Raw genomic sequence first — 21,056 nt, forward strand, 5'->3', positions numbered from 1 at the left:
ATATATATATATATATATATATATATATATATATATATATATATATATATATATATATATATGTTTAAAGTAGGCTCCACAGCCAGCATGGAGCCCAACACATGGCTTGAATTCATGACCCTGAGATCAAGACCTGAGATAAAATCAAGAGTTGGACCCTTAACAGACTGAGCCACCCAGATGCCCCAATATCACTATATTTTTAAAATCTGTTTACTTTCATCACCTCCATCATCATGGTCCTTGTCCAAGATGTCATCCTCTTGTGGGTAGAAGCCAGGGATTCTCCTAAACATCCTCCAGTGCACAGGATGGGCACTCACGATAAATAATTCTCCAGGTCTGAATGTCAATAGTGCCAAGGTTGAAAAACCCTAGATTAATTTAATAGAAGGCAAAGGTATTTGCTGGTCTGGAAATGCTATTCTCTCAACCACTAATTGGTGAGCACCTACTATATGCCAACACTACTCTAGACACTGGAGATACAGTGAGAAGAAGAAAACAAGCAATCCCTATGCTCTTGGACTTATATTCTAGTGAGGAATACAGTTAATAAACAAGTTAAATAAATAAATCTGATCACTTGGATTGTGATAAATGCTATGAAGAAAAGTAAACAAGAGGAAGTGGTAAAGCATGTCTGAGAGGCACCAGCAACTTTAGATAGGGGTGTCAGGCAGGAAGTCTTCCAGGAAGAGATGATATATCTAAGCTCAGAACCTGAGGGCAGGGAGAAGACAACCATGTGAAATTCTGAGGAAGGGGTTACAGGCAGGGGAGCCAATAAAAGCAAAGGCCGTAAGGTGGAAATGACCTTGGGAAGGAAGGTTTAGAGAGGTAGACAGGACTAGGCCATACAGAGCCTTGTTGGAATTTTATCCTCAAGGTTAAGGAATGAGTTTGAGTTTTTTCTGATCCTGATGGGAAGCCATGATAGCATTTAAGCAGAGAAGTCCCATGTGCTGATATATTTTTAGAAGTGATTCTTCCAGCTGCTGTGTGCATTATGAAGTATTGGGGGACAAAGATGGCAGCAGGAAGACCCCTCATGAGGCATCTGCAATTGTCCGGGCCAGTGGTGAGGGGCTGGGACTGGAATGATGGTAGTGGAGATGGTTGGGCAATTTCACAGCCACAAGGCTCTGGAAGGAGATTGATTCTTCCCCAAGCCCAAGGCTAGTGCTAGATACCCCATGTCATTCAGATTCTTCCCTCTGGGTGGCCCAAGTCCTGCAAAGTTTGGTTCCAGATTTAGATAAAGAACATCTAGATACACCTGGATCTTGGAAGTGCAGACAGTGGGAATAGCTCTGTCTCTGTTTCCCCACGTTCTGCGCAGCACACAGTTCAGAATTTTTCCTTTCTGAATGAAAAGACTGTAACTATTTGAAAACATCAGACCTTCATTTCCTAGAATTTTCTGCCATCATAAGAGGAGAGACTGCCTAGAAATAAAGCCAATTCAGGGGAAAGTAGAGCCCAGAGGTTGAGATACTGAGTCCTGACAATGTCGTTAGAGTTTCTGGATCCAGTCATGCCTGAAGGCATTGCCCCTGGATTTTCCAGCTCTGTGAGCTAGTAAATACTCCCTTTTTACCTAAACCAGACTGAGTTGTGATATTTTCCTTTATGTCCCAAAGAGTCCAACTGATAACAATTCTTTCTCCACAAACCAAAAGTTTCCCATCTCCTTATAATGTACTTATAAGAAACAGGGGGAAAGAAAATGAACTTACAGGAAACAGGGCAAAAAGAATAATAAAATTCAGAATGTTTTACAGAAAAGGGACCCCCCTCACCCCGGAAAGAGTTCAAGTATAACCATGTCATTTTGCAGATGGGAAAAATTAAAAGCTCATCAAGGGGAACAGCATCCTAAAGGTCAACCAGAGAGTAGGCAGCTGAGTGCCCGCACCAGGTTACAAACTATATCTGCTCAGGCCCTCTCGGCAGACTTCCTGCTGAGAGGTGTTGAGATTTTTACCTGAGGCTGAGTGATATCAAGTCAGCCCAATTCACCCCTGTAGATACAAGTGAATCCCTTGTATCCACTCAGTTTTTTTTTCCTTCTTAAACCCCATAATATGGGGCACCTGGATGGCTCAGTCATTAAGTGTCTCAGGTCATGATCCCAGGGTCCTGGGATCGAGCCCCTCATCAGGCTCCCTGCTCAGCCGGAAACCTGCTTCTCCTTCTCCCACTCCCCCTGCTTGTGTTCCCTCTCTTACTATGTCTCTCTCTGTCAAATAAATAAAAAAATAAAAAAAAAACCCATAATAACAGCCATCACTCTCTATAATCCCACTGAGTGGCCTCAGGTTTCTTGGCACTTCTGGGCACTGAATAAGATTAATGAGTCCCCTCCCCCTCTCCCCCACAGACCCCTGGGAAGGAATAATTGCTTTATGAGGGTAGTTATGGGGGCACCCAAAAGCTCAAGGGAAATCATTGACATCTCCGAGTGGATGTCAGTCAGGACAACTGCTCTTTGCTGTGGCCTTGCCCAAAGTTCCAGCAGCCCCAGGGGATTTTCCATCAGCTTGGACTCCAGTCTTCTTGCCTGTTTTCTTTCGTCACACCCAATAATAATAATCATAATCATGAGTAAAAATGGGGCTAATGATAGAATCTACCCCCCAGAGTTGCAGGAGAGACTAACGAGATAATGCATACGAGGTGCTTAGCACCCATGCCTAACTCTAGTAAGTACACGTTAATATAACAGCAGCAGCAACAACCATAATAGTAGCAGCTAACATTGAGCAGTTACTATATACCAGGCACTGTACTAAATGCTTTGCATGTATCTGACCTCATTTAAGATTCTTTCTGGCTCTCTCGCCCTTGGGCTGAATATTCTAATATAAAGACCTATTAGCTGTTGGATGATCCTTGAGTGACCAGATGTCTGATTCTAGTGTCCATCCCATTCTATGCTAGCCTGATTGATTTTATCAAGCCCTGGGTTTCCTGGCCCAGGTTCCTGGTAAAGGGTGAGCCTTGTTTTCTTACCAACCCAAATATTTACCCATTCTTCTTCCATCTTTTGCCCGCCACCTACCCATCAACCCAGCCATCTATTCAACCATCCATATACTATCCAACCATATAGCTACCAAGTTATCCAACTGTACATCCAACCAGTCATCTGTCCACTTATCTATCAATCCATGTACTCACACATCTTCCTTTCCAGTTACATATTCTATCCACCACTTATCTTTCCACCCATTCATACACCCACCAACCATTTATCCATCCATCTACCTAGTCATTTACCCATTCACTTACCCACTCACCCATATACCCAATTACTTACCCACCTACTCACTCAACCACTTATCCATCCACCTATCCATGCATCTACTTACCTACTCATTCATCCCCCCCCCACACGGTCATCCAGCTCAAATATTCATGCATCTGTCCACCACTTACCTACCCCCTCATCTGTCCATCCATCCATCCATCCTCCATCCACCCACCCACCCACTCACTTGGCCATCCCCACTCATCTACTACCTACCATTTTATGGTGTTTATTACATGTGACGCTCTGTGGTAAGCCCCGGCTCCCTCCCTGGGAGGAAATATGGGTGCCCCCAGAAGGTCCCACAGAAGGAGATAGGTAAACGGGCACATAGTCCCTCAAACCCCTTTGTAGCCTGGACTTTGCCAAAGTCATTGACTCCCAGGGTCTGCGGCCAAAAAATGATGAAATACAGGGCATGGATGGATTGAGGCATGGGCTTCCAGCAAAGCAATTAAAGGTAAAGTAATATCTCTTCCCTGCAGATGGTCTGGGAACTCCAAGATGTGATGGAAAAGGAGCAAGTCAGCAAAAGGAGGAAATCAAAGCTACAGAGATCAAGAGCAAATGAACTGATTCTTATAAGATAACATTTCATTGACATCCAGCTCCCCTGCCCTTTGGGAACAGATATCTTTTCTACCTTCTCTCCACTGCCCTTGTCCACCTCTTCCCAGTCTCATCTGCCTCCTCTCTGATCTTCATCCCCTAGTTTTATCCTTCCTCTAACCCAACCTCCCCACAGCTACCAGGGTAGGCCTTTAAAAAGCAGAAGTCTGGCCATGTCACTCTCCTGCTGATAAACCTTCATAACTCCTCACCATCCAGGATAAAAGACAAACTCTCCCAAGATGAGGAAAAGACCACTTGTTTACTTAGTGCGTATTTCCTGAGCACCTACTATGTATCGAGCTTATGTTGCATGCTGGGAATGCAGGAATGGTGAAGTTAACCTGCCCTCCAGTAGCTCACATTTAAATGGGAGGCATAAACAGAGACATTTAAAAATAATCTAATATTGATAATTGCTGAGCAGGAAATAAGAAAAGTATGAATGTCAGAACAATGGGAAGGAGGGAGCAGTGATGCTGCAGGTGAATGGTAAATCAGAGTAATAAGCAAGCCATAAAAGAGCAGGGGGAAGGGCATTCCAAGCTAAAGGTAGAAGGGAGAGCAGGTTCAAAGGCCCTGGGGCAGGAGGGTTGAAGGAGATGCAAGATGGTGGATGTGGCCAGAGTAGAGTGAGTGAGGAGGGCAAGAGTGGTCCAAGAAGGAGTAGGAGAGAAAAACAGAGAAGGAGAAAAATCATGTAGGTGAGGGCTCTGGGGAGATGTTTGGATTTTATGTCAAGAGCCTTGGAGAGTCTTAAGCAGGGAGTAGCTGATTTGATTTTTACCTTCAGGATATAAAAGACTGTTTTAAAGGTTTCTGAGATCTTGGTTTCTGCAGTGGCCTCAGAGTCTCCAAACTGAGGACAATACCTGACAAGACGCCTCCCTCAAGGGAGAGTGCTGGCCCCTCTGACACAGGGCGATCCTCGGTGGGTTTTGCAGCCCTTGCTCGTCATCCCCCTCCACGGAGATGGGGAGACAACTGATGGCATTTTGGGTTTGGGGAGACAGTTGCCAGAATTCTGAGTATTTCCTTCTTTCTCACAAAGAGAGGGTGCTTCTCTTCCCCCACACACTTAGACACAGAAAGTTGTGTCTGACTCTTGCCTTCTCTGCTTTTCCAGCTTCCTCACTTACCGCTACATCCCCACATTTCAGGCAAACACTTTCCAACCTCTGGCCCAGTGATAGCCACTTCCCAAACATGGCCCTCCATGGACCTGCCTCTGGGTTGGCACGCCTTGCCCCATTCCAATCCACCTCGACTCTGGGCTTGGCCTTGTGACTCATCTTTGCCAGCAGAATATGGCAGAAGTGATGCCATGTCCAGACCAAAGCCTTAAAGAAGGTCTGACAGCATCCACTTTTGTGCTCTCGAGAGCTCTGAGCCACAGAGTGAGAAGCCCTGAAATTACACAGGAGAGAGGGGCTCAGCCATTCTAATGTCTCAGCTGAGCACAGCTTGTCTGTTGTTCCTGCCAACGCACTATCTTAGATGTTGCTGCCCAACCTGACATCTGCCTGCAGCTATGTGGGAGACCCCAAGTGAGACCTGCAGAAGAACCATCCAACTAAGCCCCAGGCGACCCACAAAACCATGATAAATAATAAAACAATTTCATTCTATTTAAATTTATTTTGGGGGATAATCTCTACACCCAATGTGGGGGCCCGAACTCAAACCCTGAGATCAAGTTGGGCTTTTCCAACTGAGCCAGCCAGGCGCCCCAAAACAATTTCATTTCATTTTTTATTGATTTGAGAGAGACAGAGCAAAACAGAGACAGAGAGAGCAAACATGAGCAGGGAGGAGGGGCAAAGGAAGAGGGAGAAGCAGACTTCCCGCTGAGCAGGAACCCTGACATGGGGCTCCATCCCAGGACCCTGAGATCATGATCTGAGCTGAAGGCATTTGACTGACTGAGCCAGCCAGGTGCCCCAAGCAATTTCATTTTAAATCACTACATTTGGGAGTTATTTGTTACACAGCCACAGATAACTGATACCGGGCCTTTGTTCATTCTGTTTCTATTGCCTTAGAATGCTTCCCCAGCTCCAACCATCAGTTTTCCCACACAGTGGACCCTTATTCACCTTCCAAAATCCAGATCCAGTGTCACTTTCCCTGCCTCCTCAACCATCTGGAGTAGTTTCTCTTTCCTCTGGGAAACTTCATTATGAGGCTGAGGCTATGCATTCTTGGTCTCCTCCACTGGTTGTGAATGGCAATATTAACTCACTTAATGCTCACAAAGCCTGATGTCATCATTCTCCATTATCCTTCTTTTACAGGTGAAGAAGCTGGGACACAGAGAGAGGCCCCAAATCACCATGGTATTAGGTGGCTCCACAGAGATTCAAACCTAGGCAGAGCCTGTGGTCCTAACCACTCTAGTATGTGGTCTCTGAGTAGAGCCTGAACAGTAATGACATTGAGTATTCCAATTAACACAAAATCCAGAGGTAGGTGATGCTAGGGTCTATCACAGCAGCAACCAGAGGCCTCAGGATTCTTGGATTTCTCGGAGATCCTCTTATCTTCATGATCACAGAATGGCTGCCAGAGCCATGTTCTCTCATGACAGCTCTAAGAGAGGGAGGAAGGAGGAACTTCCTCCACACTTCTGAAGCTCCCCACAGACTTCCCTGATCATCTCATTGGCCCGTACTGGATCACATGACAACTACTAGCCCAGTCACTAGAGGGGCCTGATAACCTATATTTGGTTCAACCCGTTTGTTTTTCGTTTTTTTTTTTTAAATGCATAATTTTTAAAAGAAATTTTAGTTAGTGAACATACAGTACAATATTGGTTTCTGGAGTAGAATTCAGTGATTCATCACTTACCTACAACAAACCTCAAGTCTTGATTTGGAGGTTGGGCCCATTTTCTCTGAGCACATGGCTGCCTAATATGTGAAAGAAACCAGGGTTCTTGGGGCACCTGGGTGGCTCAGTTGGTTGGGCGACTGCCTTCGGCTCAGGTCATGATCCTGGAGTCCCAGGATCAAGTCCCGCGTCGGGCTCCCTGCTCGGCAGGGCGTCTGCTTCTCCCTCTGACCTCCCCTCTCTCATGCTCTCTCTCTCTCAAATAAATAAATAAAATCTTGAAAAAAAAAAAAAGAAACCAGGGTTCTTTTAGCAGGGACACTGGGAGTTTGGCCCTTGGCCAAGGAATCAGTATTTCTCCCACAGTGGTCAGCCCTCAGAGCCCCTGAAATAAAGTCACACAGAGACTCTGTTCATCATAAGGATCCAGATGCCCCCAGGCCACTTTCTCGGGTTTGCCTAATGTGGGTACACTTGCCTTGTCTCTCCCCGGACACTCAGGCCACTCTGAGGTCCTAGAGGAGGTCCCAGGGCAAGAGGACAGCATGCCACCAACTCTCCCCACTTTGCACCCTCTTTCCCACACACACAGATGCTGGAGCGACCAGAGGGGCTGGTGGTGGTGGAGCTGTTGGGTGAAAGGGAAAGAAGTGTCTGCTGTGTTGAATGTAAACATCTTATATGTAAAATGTTGCTGTCTTACTTGAGAGATCCATCACAGCCAAGTTCAATCCCACCAGACCTGCCTCCATGCCTCCATGCCCCCTTGTAGATGAGGAACATGATGCGAGGGACATTTGCCTTGGGAAATTATTTTTCGCTCTAAGATTGGAGAGAAAAAAACAATTTTCTTTTTTATCTTCCCCAAATCTAATTCATTTCACCTCTTCTTTTTTATATTAAAACAAATGAAGGGACGCCTGGGTGGCTCAGTTGGTTGAGTGTCTGCCTTCGGCTCAGGTCATGATCCCGGGGTTCTGGGATGGAGCCCCAAGCATGCCGCAGGTCACACCAGCCCCCACGCTCCCTGCTCAGTGGGGAGTCTGCTTTTCCCTCAGCCCCTCCCTCTGCTCGTGCACTCTCTCTCAAATAAATAAAATCTTTAAAAAAAAAAACAAACAAAAACCAAATGCATATGTTGTGGTGAAGGATAGAGAACATCCAGTGAATTTTTAAGAGATTTTTTTCTGCTTGTCTTACTTTGTGAGCCTCCTCCCCAAGGTCCTCTGTGGGCATCCTGGCCCTCTTTTGCTGACAGGATTGTTGATAGAAAGATCCTCAACATGGTCTCAGGAGGCAGAGAGGCCTGCACTCAACTCTTGTGGTTACTAATTAGCCACGTGATCTTGGGCAAGCCACTTACCTCTCTGACCATCAGTTTCTCCATCTGTAAAAATGGACAATAATATACAGAGGGATGCTGGCGGTACGACTGGATTCTAAAGGCCCTGTCCCAAAGTCGGCACACAGTAGGTCGTCTGTGCCTCTCTTCCCAGAAACCACCCTTGCCATTCCGGACATGGCCGACTCTCAACCTAAATCACACTCAGAGGCAGTTCCATAAACAAGGATGGTTTAATACATTTCAGCACATTTCCGCTCAACAAGATTATATGAAAATAGAATTCTTTATTAAAACAGCAAGGCATAATAATCATTGCTACTCCCCAAACACTGTGTTTACTAACACACACATACACACACACCAAGATCAAGGACTTTAGCAAGACACTTCAACTCCTAGAGCCTGTTTCTCTAATCCGGAGGATGGGCAGGTGGGCCGTCCCCAGCTCACTGTGGGCGGGGCCGGCCAGGCAGGAGCTCCGACTTGCGCTGAGCAGCTTACTCCTCCTCCTGCCCCAGACGGTCAAGGAGAAAGTCTCGAAAGTCTCAAGGTGGTGCTGCCCTGGCTCTAACCGCCCCTGCATTGCTTGCTTGTCTCATTTTGTAACAGAGCCGAGACAGAGCTCAGGCTCTGAGCCTTGGCGACAGGGGCCCGGAGGCCCTCCCCCAGCAAATGTATTTTTCACAGCCACTTTCTATTTTTGGCAGCGAGTGATACATGTTGTCCCTTAATGGCAGCAGTGGAATAAAGTTCCCCTTTTAAGCAAATTTAAAGTTTAAAGAATGAGTCTGTTTTAAAAGAAAATACCTGGTAAACAACAATACAAAATAGAGCACAAACAAAATAACAATAATGCTGACAGAGAGGAAACACTTCATTAGGTCGACCTAAGAGCATTTCTGACATGTGTCCTGCAATTTTGTGGTTCTAAAGCAAAGTATGAAGAAATACAACGATATCCGGTACCTTCTTAACTAACCTGCAGCAAGGAGCTAACACACTCATCTTTCCCTCTTTACTCTATACCTTATATTGATTTTTTTTTTTTTAAGAAGAAAAGGGTGGGTGGGGGAAAGGAAAAAAGAAAGATTAAAACAAGGGAGGGTTTAAGGCATTGTCCCCCCAAGCTCTTCTTCAAGATCTCTGGTACCAGCTGGGGCTGCCTGGTGGGAGAACCATCTCTTCCTAATGTCTGTGGTTCCATGGAGGCGCCACCTTTTAGAGGAATTGGCCTTTTAGGGAACATGGGTGAGAACCTAGTCCCAGTGACAGGGCAGCCCTGATTTGGAGGGGGGCAAAGTCATAAGGGCTTTTCCCCCCACACACCGGGGTACAGCCCTGCTCGACGAGATCTTCCTGCATCTATTTCTGCCAGCCTTCTTCCTTCCCTTCCAAGGCAGGAGGAGGCAGCTACGGTTGCCATGGAAACAGGCTCCATCCTCCCACAGAAGGCTGCCAACCCTGATTTCCCGCAGAGTTAAGAAGCAGGCGGCAGCGGGGGTCACCCAGGCGTGAAGATGGGTTTCCCTGGGGATACCCTGCCTCCTGCCAATCACAGTGTCTGTCTGGGAATCCTGGGGGTGCCTGGAGGCTGGGGGCCAGGGAAGCCCCCAAGCCCTGGTGCTGCTCTGAGCAGAGACTGGCCCCTGGAATGTTCAGAGATCTCAGGTCCTCTCCTCCCTCCAGCTAAAGCTACAGGGACCGAGCTATGCGTGCATATGCATGTCTGCGTCTCGTGAGACGCAGCCAGCCATGGGTGCCTCTGGCTTTGTCAGCTCTCCAACGTGAAACAGAACTGGCCCTCCACCCCCCGCCCCTCCCTTGAGCCCAAGGAACGCAGAGCTGCCCATCTACCATGTGCTACTGGGATAATAATTCTGCCAGATCCTACCAAGTCACGTCACCTCTCTGAGCCCATTTCCTCATCTCTAAAGAAGGCATAACCGTCCTCTCTTCACAGATGCTGTGAGAAGCAGAAATACTGGATCCACTGTGCCCGTCACAGGCATTTAGAGGGTCCTCAATAAACAGGGACTAATGTTAGTAATAGTACTTAACAGAATAAAGGTTTCCGCAGTTTTTCTCTTTGACCTGTTTTTTTCTAAAGCTGACACAAAGGCAAGTTTTCATCCTTGATCTTTGTTCGAAGGATGGTGCATCCAGGATAGGGTGCACCACTGGTCCAAGGACCAATTAGTAGGTTCCTACCACCTCCTACAAGATCACTTCTAAGAGTTAGAACAGGGCTTTCAAACTGGAATGCCTTCAAGGGCCAGGAGGGACTGTGAATGGAGAAGCAGAAAGAAAAATTTCCACCAAGTGGAAACCCTAGTGAGCCAGAATGCACATCCCTGGGTAAGGAAGTGGGCAGCTGCTCAGCTCTGGCCAACAGTTGCCCTTGGGAATATGGGCCCAGTGTGGCCAGAGCTTCCAAATTTTCAAGAGAAGCTGGACATTTTAAATGAACTCTCCCACAGATGACACGGTAACAACTAATGTATTTTTTCATAAGCATAGGCCAAAAAAACAGGTCGGCCAATGGATCATATACCACAGCTGGAGCTTCCAAGCTAGAATGTAGAAAACCAACACCTCTTTTTTTGGCTTGACCATTCCAAGGAGCCCTGGCTGGTTCCTTCCATTGGGACCATCCTGTTGGACTGTCTTTCTTATTCCCTACTTGAGTCTCGACACTGGGAAAGCTCTCCCATCTGGAGCCCATATGTCTACAACAAAGAACTCTACTCCTTAGAGCCCAGTCTTTGGAGGGGGCTCATGATCTGTACCTTGAACGCATCAGCCTTTGGGAAAACCTTCCTGAATTTTCTCAAACATCAGTGTGAATGGAGAGATGAGGGAAGTGTCTAGTGAATATGGCACCTAGGGAGGAGAGATTCTAAGGGACTCCTTTGGTGTTGGCTAGTTTAATAATTTGGGGACACAGCTGATTTTAATAGATACACTGCGTGGTCCTGATTGGCTCTTTTATGGCCAGCATCTGGTTTGACTGGCTAAGGCCTGGACCACAGCACTGGCAAGGACTTGGCCCCTCGGGGAGGTGGGGCACAGCAGAGCTTTAAGGACTCCTGCTTCTGCCCTGCCTGCCCCAGCTTTTGTGGATATCATGGGGGTGGGGGGAGCGGGGAGAGCAAGGTGAGCTAGGAGCAGAGACTCATTTTGGAACTCAACCATAGTCGCAGACAATTCACAGAGCTTTGTGTCCTTTTCCATCCCCCTCCTGTCAGCTTGCCTTCGGTCCCCTCCCCAGACACAGCCTTCTAGGAAAAAAAAAATCAGCAAAGTAGTCATGCTGGCCCCGTTGGGCGGTCAAAGCTCCTGCACCCAGGACAAACAGACACAGGAAGTTGGGTGATGGGGGGCAGGGTGGGTGGAGGCACGTGTGCGGAGCCCCATCTGCTCCCGGAGCTCATGGCCGGACACGGTAACGGACGGGCACGTCGTGTTCCGGCTGCATCAGCCCGAAGCCGTACCTGCTGAGGTCAAACTCGGGGATCTCCACGTCTGGGTTGATCAGCTCCAGGTCAAAGTGCCCCAGCACAAGGAACACGAATCTGCAGAGAGATGGTGTTGAACGTGTGCGGCACTGGAAGACTAGGGGGGCTTCTCTGGAATAAGGCAGGAAGGCAATGGCTTCCTCCCCAGTCACCCCAGGCCTCGCTTCGGGGAAAGTGGGAGAAGGAGAGGGCAAGAGCACAGCTTAAGTCCACAAGCTCCTCCCCGTCCGCCAGCCCCTGTGGCTCGGAGGCCCACCCACCAGTTCTGCCGTGGGGCTGGACAGAAGTGACAAGGGCCGACTCCACACCAAAGGCTGCCTGGTCAGCATGAGGCCCTCGGCGTGCTTTCTGCCCGATGGCTGTGTGTACCTCGTGCCAGGGTGCCGGAGCGGGGAGATGGGTCGCTGAGTCTGTGTGTGGAAGGCAGGGGTCCTCCCACACCCACAACCCACTTTGTGAGTTGTCACAGGCCAGAGATTTGGGGGTCGTTTGTTACAGCAGCATCAGTGACCCTTTCCGACTCCCCCAGACCAGAGCCCTCCCCACCCCCTGCACCCCACCCAACTCCTGGGACCCTTACTGTCTGCTCCGGTCAGGGCCGCTGCGAAGCCAGTGGCTGTCTCTGAGACTGGGAAAAGGCGCCCCTGCCTCAAGGCGGGAAGGCGAGGACGGAGCAAAGTCCACGCTCTTGACAGCGGAGCTGGGCAAACACAGCTCTGCCTCTTGACCCTCATCAGGTTTCTTTCCCCACTCTGGGCCTCAGTTTCCCGACCTGGTCAAAGAGGTAGGATGGGTCCATCCCAGCTCTGAAGCTCTAGGATGCTAGAGAGTGAGTTTATACAGGACAGGGCGGGGAGTTCTGTACCCACACCTCGATGTGGATCCTGGCACCTCCCCTCACCCAGGTGCGTGATCATGGTGGCAAATGATCTGACCTCTAGGGTCAGTAATGGACTGACCCCTACCGGGCAGGGTTGCATGACAGTGAGCGGAGATCAAATAACGAGAAATTGATGAATGTGTTGAAACGCCAGGTGCCAGGCGCTGTGCTAAGCATTTAGTATCCGAGATCTCTTTTTATCTGTCCAAAAACGTTATGAGGTAATACCCGCAGTGAGTTCTGCTGCAACACTTTTGAACACGTGAGTCTGTTCCAACGTGACTGATGTATTGGGGCACCAAGGAAGCCTCAGGCAGATTTCCCATTTGCTCACGTGTTTTGTGTGCGAGAAGCACAAGGAGAATGCTAAGCCGCACCCAGCTGGACCCACTAAGTGGGAAGCCACAAACCCACGCACGTGCGCACCTAAACTCCAGCCACCAGCGAGCTCGGCTCACGGGGTGGCTCGTGCGCCCCCAGGGGACCCTCCTTCCACACTTCACAGCACAGCTGCAACCCACCACCGCCCACTTCCACAAACAAACTTCAGGTGGTTTTCAAAGTGAAGAGCCATATTTACGGCAGCACCTAAGTACTTCTCAGCCACGAAACACGTGTAAGCCTGTACGACCATCTCTGCCCCTGGGTTCTTATCTTGCATGTGTCCCTTCGGAGGTTTTTGGTCTGTCAGGCCCCAGCCCCATTTCCCCCACAATCCCTGTGGATTTTATCATGTGGTTTCACATGGCCGTGATTTTTAGGAATGTCACCTGAAGCATTCAGGCAGAACTGGCTATATTAGGAGCTCCATTTCACTGCTGAGAAAGCGGAGACCAATAGATTAATGTAATGTGCCCATTCACTTAGCACAACGCCTGCATATTAGTAATCACTAATTATTAGTAATTACAGTAATAACTAGCACTTACTAGATATTTACAATGAGCCAGGCAGTGGCTTAAGTACTTTGCAAGCCTCAATTCCTTTGTTCTGACACCCCTGGGATACAGTATGATCAGTAACCCCAACTGGACAGTTGAGGACCCAGGCACAGCAGGTGACCCAGCTTACAATTACACGGGGGCAGGACAGAAGGACAGGGCGGATGTCATAACCCTGGCCGGATCTGTTTGTGGTCCGGGGCCAAGGCTCTCAGGATCCAGGGAAGAGAATTTATAAAGCACTCGAGTGCACAGCCATTAAAATAACCAAGAGGGAACAATGACGTTTGGCCAGTTCCTGCCGAGGGGTTCTGAACGTGCCCGGCAGCTGCAGACAGAGAGCAACGGCCAGCGGCACCGAATGTCCCGTGTTTAGTATCTGGACACCAGGTTTGGAGGGAAGAGCTCACTGCCAGGTCTGATTATTTCAGAAGAGACCAGAAATCTGGCTTTTTTAAATGTGAGATCTTCGGATTCTTAAAAGTTAGCACACATTTTTAAACACACAAATAAACAGACCTGTGGGCAGGAGCCTCTGCCCATTTTCCTGGCTGAGAACCCCTGGTCTCCAGAGAGGAGGCGTGTGCCAACGGGCTGGAGCAGGTGCCTCCCCCACCAGCACCCCCCCGCCCCCACACTCACTGTTTGATGCCATTAACGGCGTAAGCCTTCCCCATGCACTGGTTGTGTCCAGCTCCCCATGGCAGGCTGCAACTTTTCAGTCGTTTCCCGTCCTTGTAAAAGTCTTTCTTCTCTGACCCATCAGAGTTCAGGAATCGGTTATATTTAAATACCTGAAACGGGAAGGGGTTCCATTCTCTGACTCCACGCCCAGAGCACGCATGCCCGAAGAAAACTGTGTCAGGATGTTCCTTGAAGTCTTGTTTATAAGAGGGAAAAACTGAAAACAGTGTAAAGGCCAATCGATAGGGGATTGGTTAAAAAATTATGACAGCCATTTAGAAGGTTGAGCTTGCTCTTCGTGCGCTCACACAGAATTTTTTAGACTGGCTGTTGAGTGAAAAATGCAAGTTTTGGAATAGCATGTGTTGTGTGATCCTGTCCACACACCTATATTTTCATGTGTGTGAGTCTGTCGTGTATCTGTAAAGGCATAAAACTAACTTAAAGGATACCCTCCAAACCATTGTTAGGGAAGTCTGTGGAACTGGAGAGTAATAGGAATAAAGGAAGATTTTTACTTTTAAACATATGTGTCTGTATATTTCTACTATATAAGTATATATTAGTTAGGCAGTTTAAAATTTAAAAATTAAAATGATTTTTAGAGGTGGCCGGCTGGCTCTGTCAGTTCAGCATGCAACTCTTGATCTCGGGGTCATGAGTTCAAGCCCCATGTAGGGTATAGAGATTACTTTAAAACTTTATTTTAAAAAAAGAGGATGCCAATTTCCTTTGGTTACATTGTAGAATGGTAAGGGGGATTGTATCTGAGCACAGGGCTTGGGCATAGAGAAGGTGAATGAAAGATGGGTGGAAAGATAGGTGAATGGACCAGTGGTTAGAGAGATGGAAGGGTGAGTTGATGGATGGGTGGGTGGGTGGATGGATGGATGGATGGGTGGTGGGTGGGTGGGTGGACAGATGGACAGATGGGGTGGATGGATGGATGGATGGGTGGGTGGATGGATGGATGGGTGGGTGGATGGATGGATGGGTGGGATGGATGGGTGAATGGATAGGTAGGTGGGTGGAGGGGTGGATGGATGGGTGGGATGGATGGGTGAGTGGATGGATGAATATACAGCATAGGTCCTGGCAGAGGGTAAGCACCCAAATCTGTTAGAAACTGTGAAAGTTTGACCCATCTCAAAGTCCAGGGAGAGAGAAAAGTGTTGAGAAGCTGACATTGTAACATTCCAATAAAAGGAAAATTACTCAGCTATCGCTTACAAAGCACTCCATGTGTGCCAGGCACTGTGAAGGCCTTTCTTACATAGTCTCATTTAATCTTCCTGACAACCCTGTGAGGCAGGTGCTATTATGAGGTCCATTTCACTGGTGAGAAAACAGACAGGTGAAGGAATCTGGGCATGGTCACACAGAAAACAAAGAGCAGAAGTGGGCTGCCACTCAGATTTGGCTAGTCCCAAAGCCACTGATTTTTTCCCCCATGGTCCCTAGTATGTAATTTACCTCTGGGTCTGTGTAGATTTCCGGGTCTTTCTGGGGACTCAGGAAGGGAAAGAGGAGGAGGCGGTCTCCACGTCTCAGGCTGAATTCCCGCCCGTCTGCCATGGGCAGGGCCAGGTCCACCACAACCTCCCGGGTAATGAAGGGCGCAGCGGTGAGCCTGAGGCTCTCACTCAGCACGCTATCTGCACAGGCAGGTACCAGGAAGGGTCAGCAGCTGTCCCCTCACACACTAAAATGCCAGCCCCAACTCTCATTTTATAGAGGAAGGTGAGCAGGCTCAGAGAGGGTATGTAACTTGCCCACCATCACACAGTGAGGCGACAAAAGGCCAAGTGATGAGATACGATTACTATGGTCCTCAGACCTTGGATGTGAGGGTTTGAGTCTGACTCTAGAAGCTGTGAGGGACTACAGGAGCCAGGGAGATATCAGAAGAGACTACGGGGGAGCAGGGCCATCGATACTGGTTGTTTCTGTCTGCCCAGCTAACATTTCCCATCTGGAAATAGTTCCCTGGTTTTCTTCTGGGGATCACCCCTCTCCCACTCTCAGAGGTTGGGCTGTTTGTTGACTTCACTCCCAATTCCATGGGCTCTGTGTGATTGGCCAATCCAAGCATCCCAACCTTTTGAACCCCATAATTGGTTCAAGGTGGACATATAACTCAAAGAAAACCAATAAGACACATTCCTGGGACTTTGGGTAGGAATGTTGCAGAGAAGCGCACCCTCCCTGGGCTGACAGCATATCAGCCTGGACCTGCTGGTGGCCATCCTGTGGGCCTGGAACTGGAGCCAACCCAGCAGAGCAGGGCTGAGAGAGCGAGTACTGAGTCCTGATGATGTTGTTAAAGCACCTGGGTCCACCTGTGCCTGAGGCTAGATATCCTCTGAACTTTCTAGTTAATGCCCTCAAAAAAAGTCATTTTTCTGCGTCAGCCAGTTTAAGTGAGGTTTTCTGCCGATGGCAACCGCAAATCTACTGAGTCCACGAGTCCTGGGCAGCTGAGACAGGGGCATAGAGATGCCAGGTCTAAGAAGATAGGAGGTCTAGGGAGACCCTAGGTCAGAGGATGCCAAAGGACCCTGGACTTGTGGAAGCCCATGCTGGGAAGGACTTAGGGTGCCCACGATGACTCAGTCTTTGGGGCTAATTTGGAGAGTCTGCCTCTCTCACCGAGCACAGGCATGCTGTCCAAAACCTTCTGGGGGATGGTGGTCATCTGCGAAATGGGCTGCTCCGCTCTGGAGAGGAGCTGCTCGAGCTCTCCACGGACAGCCGCCAGGGCCTCGGGATTCTTGAGGAGGAAGAGCAGAAGCCAGAAGGCAGCAGGACCCATATTCCCCTGCAATGAGAAGGAGCCCCTGTTATACCACCAAGAAGGCAGGCCTGGGGCGAGAGCTGATCGGTCTGTGCCACGGACACAGCCCGGGCCAAGGCACAGAGGTTCCCACGGCTGCCAAACATCTAGGCATGACTCATGTTTATCTTCAGCTCAGGCCATGGCCCAAATGTGCTCTGGGGCTTTGGTGTAGCCCAATGCCTATTTCAGGGCTATTCTTGGCATCCCCGACCTTGAGCAAACTCATTGATCTGAGCTCGCACAGGTAATCTTCATAGCGAATCGGCAAAGAAGGTCAGAAGTAGGAACAAGGCGTATCAGTTAAGATTATGGTTAACATCTGAGGGTAACTGCATCCTTAGCCCCAATTCTCCACCCTTCCCTGTACCCACGCCCCTCACCGTGGACTTGGCACTCCCTCCCATCTCAGAGGCAGAGGGTACTTCCCCAGCCCCATGAATCTCTTAAGAGACCTTGCGTGTTTCCACCTGCCCGGCTGGCTTGCTGGTCCCACGAGGAGGACGCGAGACACACAGGGCAGAGCTGGCTGTCCAGCTGAGCCCAGTCTAGCGCAGCTGACTCCCAGCAGACCCGCAGACCCATGAGGTAAATAAATGCCCCTCAGTGTGTACCACTGCGTTTTTGTGGTTGGCTGGTCTACAGCAATAGCAAACTGATGGGACATCTGGACATCTACTTCCAAATAACTGAGTACTGTGTATGTATGAAACAAAGAAGCCACAACCAATGGGGACTGGGAGAGCTCATAATTTCTTGAACAAAAATTACATAAAAATCCCCAATAGTTCAGTAATTAGGAAAATGGATAAAATTTCTTGCTCCCAGACTTCAGCCTTAGCTGAACTGTTTTAATATTCAGGTATTTAGCATGTGGCTAAACCGTGTGTGGGGTTCCCTGAAATGAGCTCCAGGCATGGGTGGAATACCAACTCACCTCGACTGCGGGGGAAGAGTTTTGTCCACCAGCCAGTCTTGATGATGTTAAGAGTCATTACATATCATATTTCCCCAGTAACTCTATTACAGACATAATCGCACACAGACAAAAGGACATTTGCACAAGGATACTGATCGCAGGGCTGACGTAACAACAAAAGATTGGAAGCAATCTCAATGTCTATCAATAGATCAATGAGATACAGGATGATCCCTCCTCAGGATGATGATACAGGAAGTCGTTAAAAGGCAGTGACTGTGCAGCCGTGTGTGTGCTGACGGGACTATAGCCAAGATGCAGGAAGCACGACGTGGAACAGGGGTTCACTGTGCTCCCACTTACATGTACTTTTCAAGAGGGATCATATGAAGAAGCACAGACCAGCTCTTGAAGGAGCCTCTGGGACAGAAGCTGGAAGGACAGGGGGTGGGTACTGATTTGCACTGCGTATGTCTTTTTAAACTGTTTGACTTTTTTTAATGGACACAGTACTTTTTTTTTTTTAAGGTTTATTTATTTTTAGAGAGAGAGAGTGGGGAGGGGCAGAGGCCGAGGTACAGAGAGAATCCTCAAGCAATCTCCGCATTGAGCACAGATCCCGACACAGGGCTCGATCTCACGACCCTGAGATCATGACCTGAGCCGAAATCAAGAGTCAGACGCTTCACCGACTGAGCCACCCAAGTGCCGCTGGAGGCAGTATTTTTAAGCAAAACAAAAATGAGTATCTTTATGGTGATCTGCAATGACCAGGAGAAAAGCTCATGACACCATATTAGGTAAAATTAAAACGTGGATTTTAAAAACTGCACGATCTTCATCACAGAAGAAAACATTCGGAAAAAGGTAGTAAACAAGTGCACCAGAGCATTGATGATGGTGACACAAATTTTGGTTTTTTTCTTTAGCTACTGAGAGCTCGGCACCAAGGAGGTGCCAAGCTTCCTCTCTCAATCCTCCCTTCAAGCAGGCACTGTTATCATCCTTTTCACTGAAAAGGAAAACTAAGCACTCCCTAGCCTCTGCTCATGGCCCAGCACCTAGCACGGGCTCAATGGCATTTGTCAAATAAACATCTATGTCCCAAGGCAGCCCGGGAGGTGGGCTGGCAGAACTCTGGATTGGACCAGGCAGAGCTGGGTTCAAATCCCAACTCCCCTCTTTCTGTGATTCTGGATAAGTCACTTCTCACTCCCGGTCTTGGAACCTCCCTCTCGAGGGGCGCCTGGGTGGTGCAGTTGGTTAAGCATCCAATTCCTGATTTTGGCTCGGGTCATGACCTCAGGGTTGTGAGATCGAGCCCCACCTCAGGCTCTGTGCTCAGTGTGGAGTCTGCTTAAGACTCTCTCCCTCTCCCTCTGTCCCTCCCCCTACTCTCTCTCTCTCTAAAATAAATAAATCTTAAAAAAAAAAAAAAAAGAACCTCCCTCTTGGTAAAATGGGGATAACATGCTCACTCCTGGGGTTCCACAATGGTCCCCTGAGACTAAGACTGGATACAAGCGACCTCCACGTGTTGGCACAGAGTAGGTGCTCAGAAGTGGTTTCCCTCCCAGCACTCTTCCTCTCCCTCCCCCACCCTGTTCGAGAACAAGAGGGAACTTGGACACTGTTGAGATTTCCTCCAGCACCTCAGCTCCAGCAGAGACAAGCAAGGTCACTTGCTGTCCATCACTTAAATAGCCAGGGGAGTGTAGTGATAAATAATTCAGCCTTGCGTTAACTCAGTGCAAGGGCCATTTTATCTCAACCAGACAGTCTGATGGGGGCCACCACTGATTAATTACAAAGTGGGCAGGGAACTCGAGGCTGCTCAGTGATCTCTGCTTTCAGGAAAAAGCTGTGGCAAGTTAGGGAAGTGGCAAAGACTGCCTTCCACCCAACCACCCAGACGTGTGAGTGTGCATGTGTGTATGTGATCACACCACTACAAGAGATCTTGAATTCGGGCGCCTGGGTGGCTTAGTCGTTAAGCGTCTGCCTTCAGCTCAGGTCATGATCCCTGGGTCCTGGGATCGAGCCCTGCATCGGGCTCCCTGCTCCGCAGGAAGCCTGCTTCTCCCTCTCCCACTCCCCCTGCTTGTGTTCCTGCTCTCGCTATCTCTCTCTCTGTCAAATAAATAAATAAAATCTTAAAAAAAAAAGAGAGAGATCTTCAATTCACTATCCTGGAAGTTGAGCCTCCCATAGGGCCTTGCCTCAGTTTACCCAGGAGGACATGTCCCATCTAGCCTCATTCTCTACCCTTGCAGCCAAAGTCCATTCCCCCAGGAGCACCTGTCCTCTGCTCTACTTTTTCTGTGAATGGCGGCAGCTGGCCTCCAGGGGCGCTCAAGGTGTGCGGGATGCAGGTCCCGGAGACTCCTGTGCGCCACCTTGTGGCCACCTCACCACACAGTCGTAGGAGTGGGGGACACCTGCAGCCCTGCCTGCCCCGCATTCCCTCCCTTGCCTGTGGGTAACAGCCCCATTTTCCTCGAAGAACTACCTCCACTTCACTCTGATCATCTGGGGCTGACCCACCCCCCCCTAGACCGCAGGTGTGGCCACGTGACCCAGGCTGGGCCACTCTGAGTGATGCCCTCAGAGGGGACGCGTGACCCCGGCTGGGCCAGTGAGCACCACACTTGGGATCTCTGTGAGAATCCCAGGGAAGGAGAAGCCCTCCTCCGCAGGGACTGCCCAACAGCCGGGAGCCGCTGGTGGCCTTCACTGCCACCATCTGGGGAAGCCCATCTGGGGCTGGAGCCTCCGCAGAAGAAAGCAGAGCTGAAGGATGGGAGATCATAGATGATCTTTCTTTTCACTTTTTATGATTAAAAAAAAATTTTTTTTAGGGTCAACATGGTCACCCACTGCCTAAAGGCTCAGAGCTGGGAGGGGAGCCTGGACTGCTGCGGGCCTGCCGGGCAGGCCTTCATGAACTCCTCTCTCTGCCCACCTGGTGCCCTCAGAGCCAGCCTCTTCCCTGGCCTGGACCTTGGATCTCAGCCCACCAGGTGGCCCTCTAGGGCCCTGGATGCTGGAGCCTCTGCTGACCCCTCCATTATCACTCCTGACTTCACTCCGACCAGACACTAGCAATCACAGCTACACCATTTGCCACCTTGTGGAACTCTTTCTGCAGCTGGCCTCTGAGTGGCCTCCCTCCCGGTTCCCCTCCC

The 21,056-nt window shown here is 49.1% G+C and overlaps 1 protein-coding gene across 2 annotated transcripts in view; it reads right to left on the bottom strand.

The window, feature by feature from the left end:
• Positions 1 to 8,310: 8,310 nt before the first annotated feature.
• The window catches only part of PTGIS (prostaglandin I2 synthase), a 46,407-nt gene continuing 33,661 nt past the window's right edge, over positions 8,311 to 21,056 (bottom strand). For both annotated transcript variants that reach the window (XM_054510157.2, XM_045885942.3), the window contains exons 7-10: positions 16,769 to 16,937; positions 15,593 to 15,774; positions 14,078 to 14,229; positions 8,311 to 11,671 (exon numbers count right to left, since the gene is read on the bottom strand). In XM_054510157.2, the coding sequence (XP_054366132.1) occupies positions 11,527 to 11,671; positions 14,078 to 14,229; positions 15,593 to 15,774; positions 16,769 to 16,937 (648 nt within the window). In that variant the 3' untranslated portion in view covers positions 8,311 to 11,526. The remainder of the gene's footprint in view (positions 11,672 to 14,077; positions 14,230 to 15,592; positions 15,775 to 16,768; positions 16,938 to 21,056) is intronic.

This window comes from Mirounga angustirostris, unplaced genomic scaffold, assembly GCF_029215605.1.
Source record: "Mirounga angustirostris isolate CCGP_5_RB_7025 unplaced genomic scaffold, mMirAng1.0.hap1 SCAF_10, whole genome shotgun sequence".
In the NCBI taxonomy this organism is placed as follows: Eukaryota; Metazoa; Chordata; class Mammalia; order Carnivora; family Phocidae; genus Mirounga; species Mirounga angustirostris.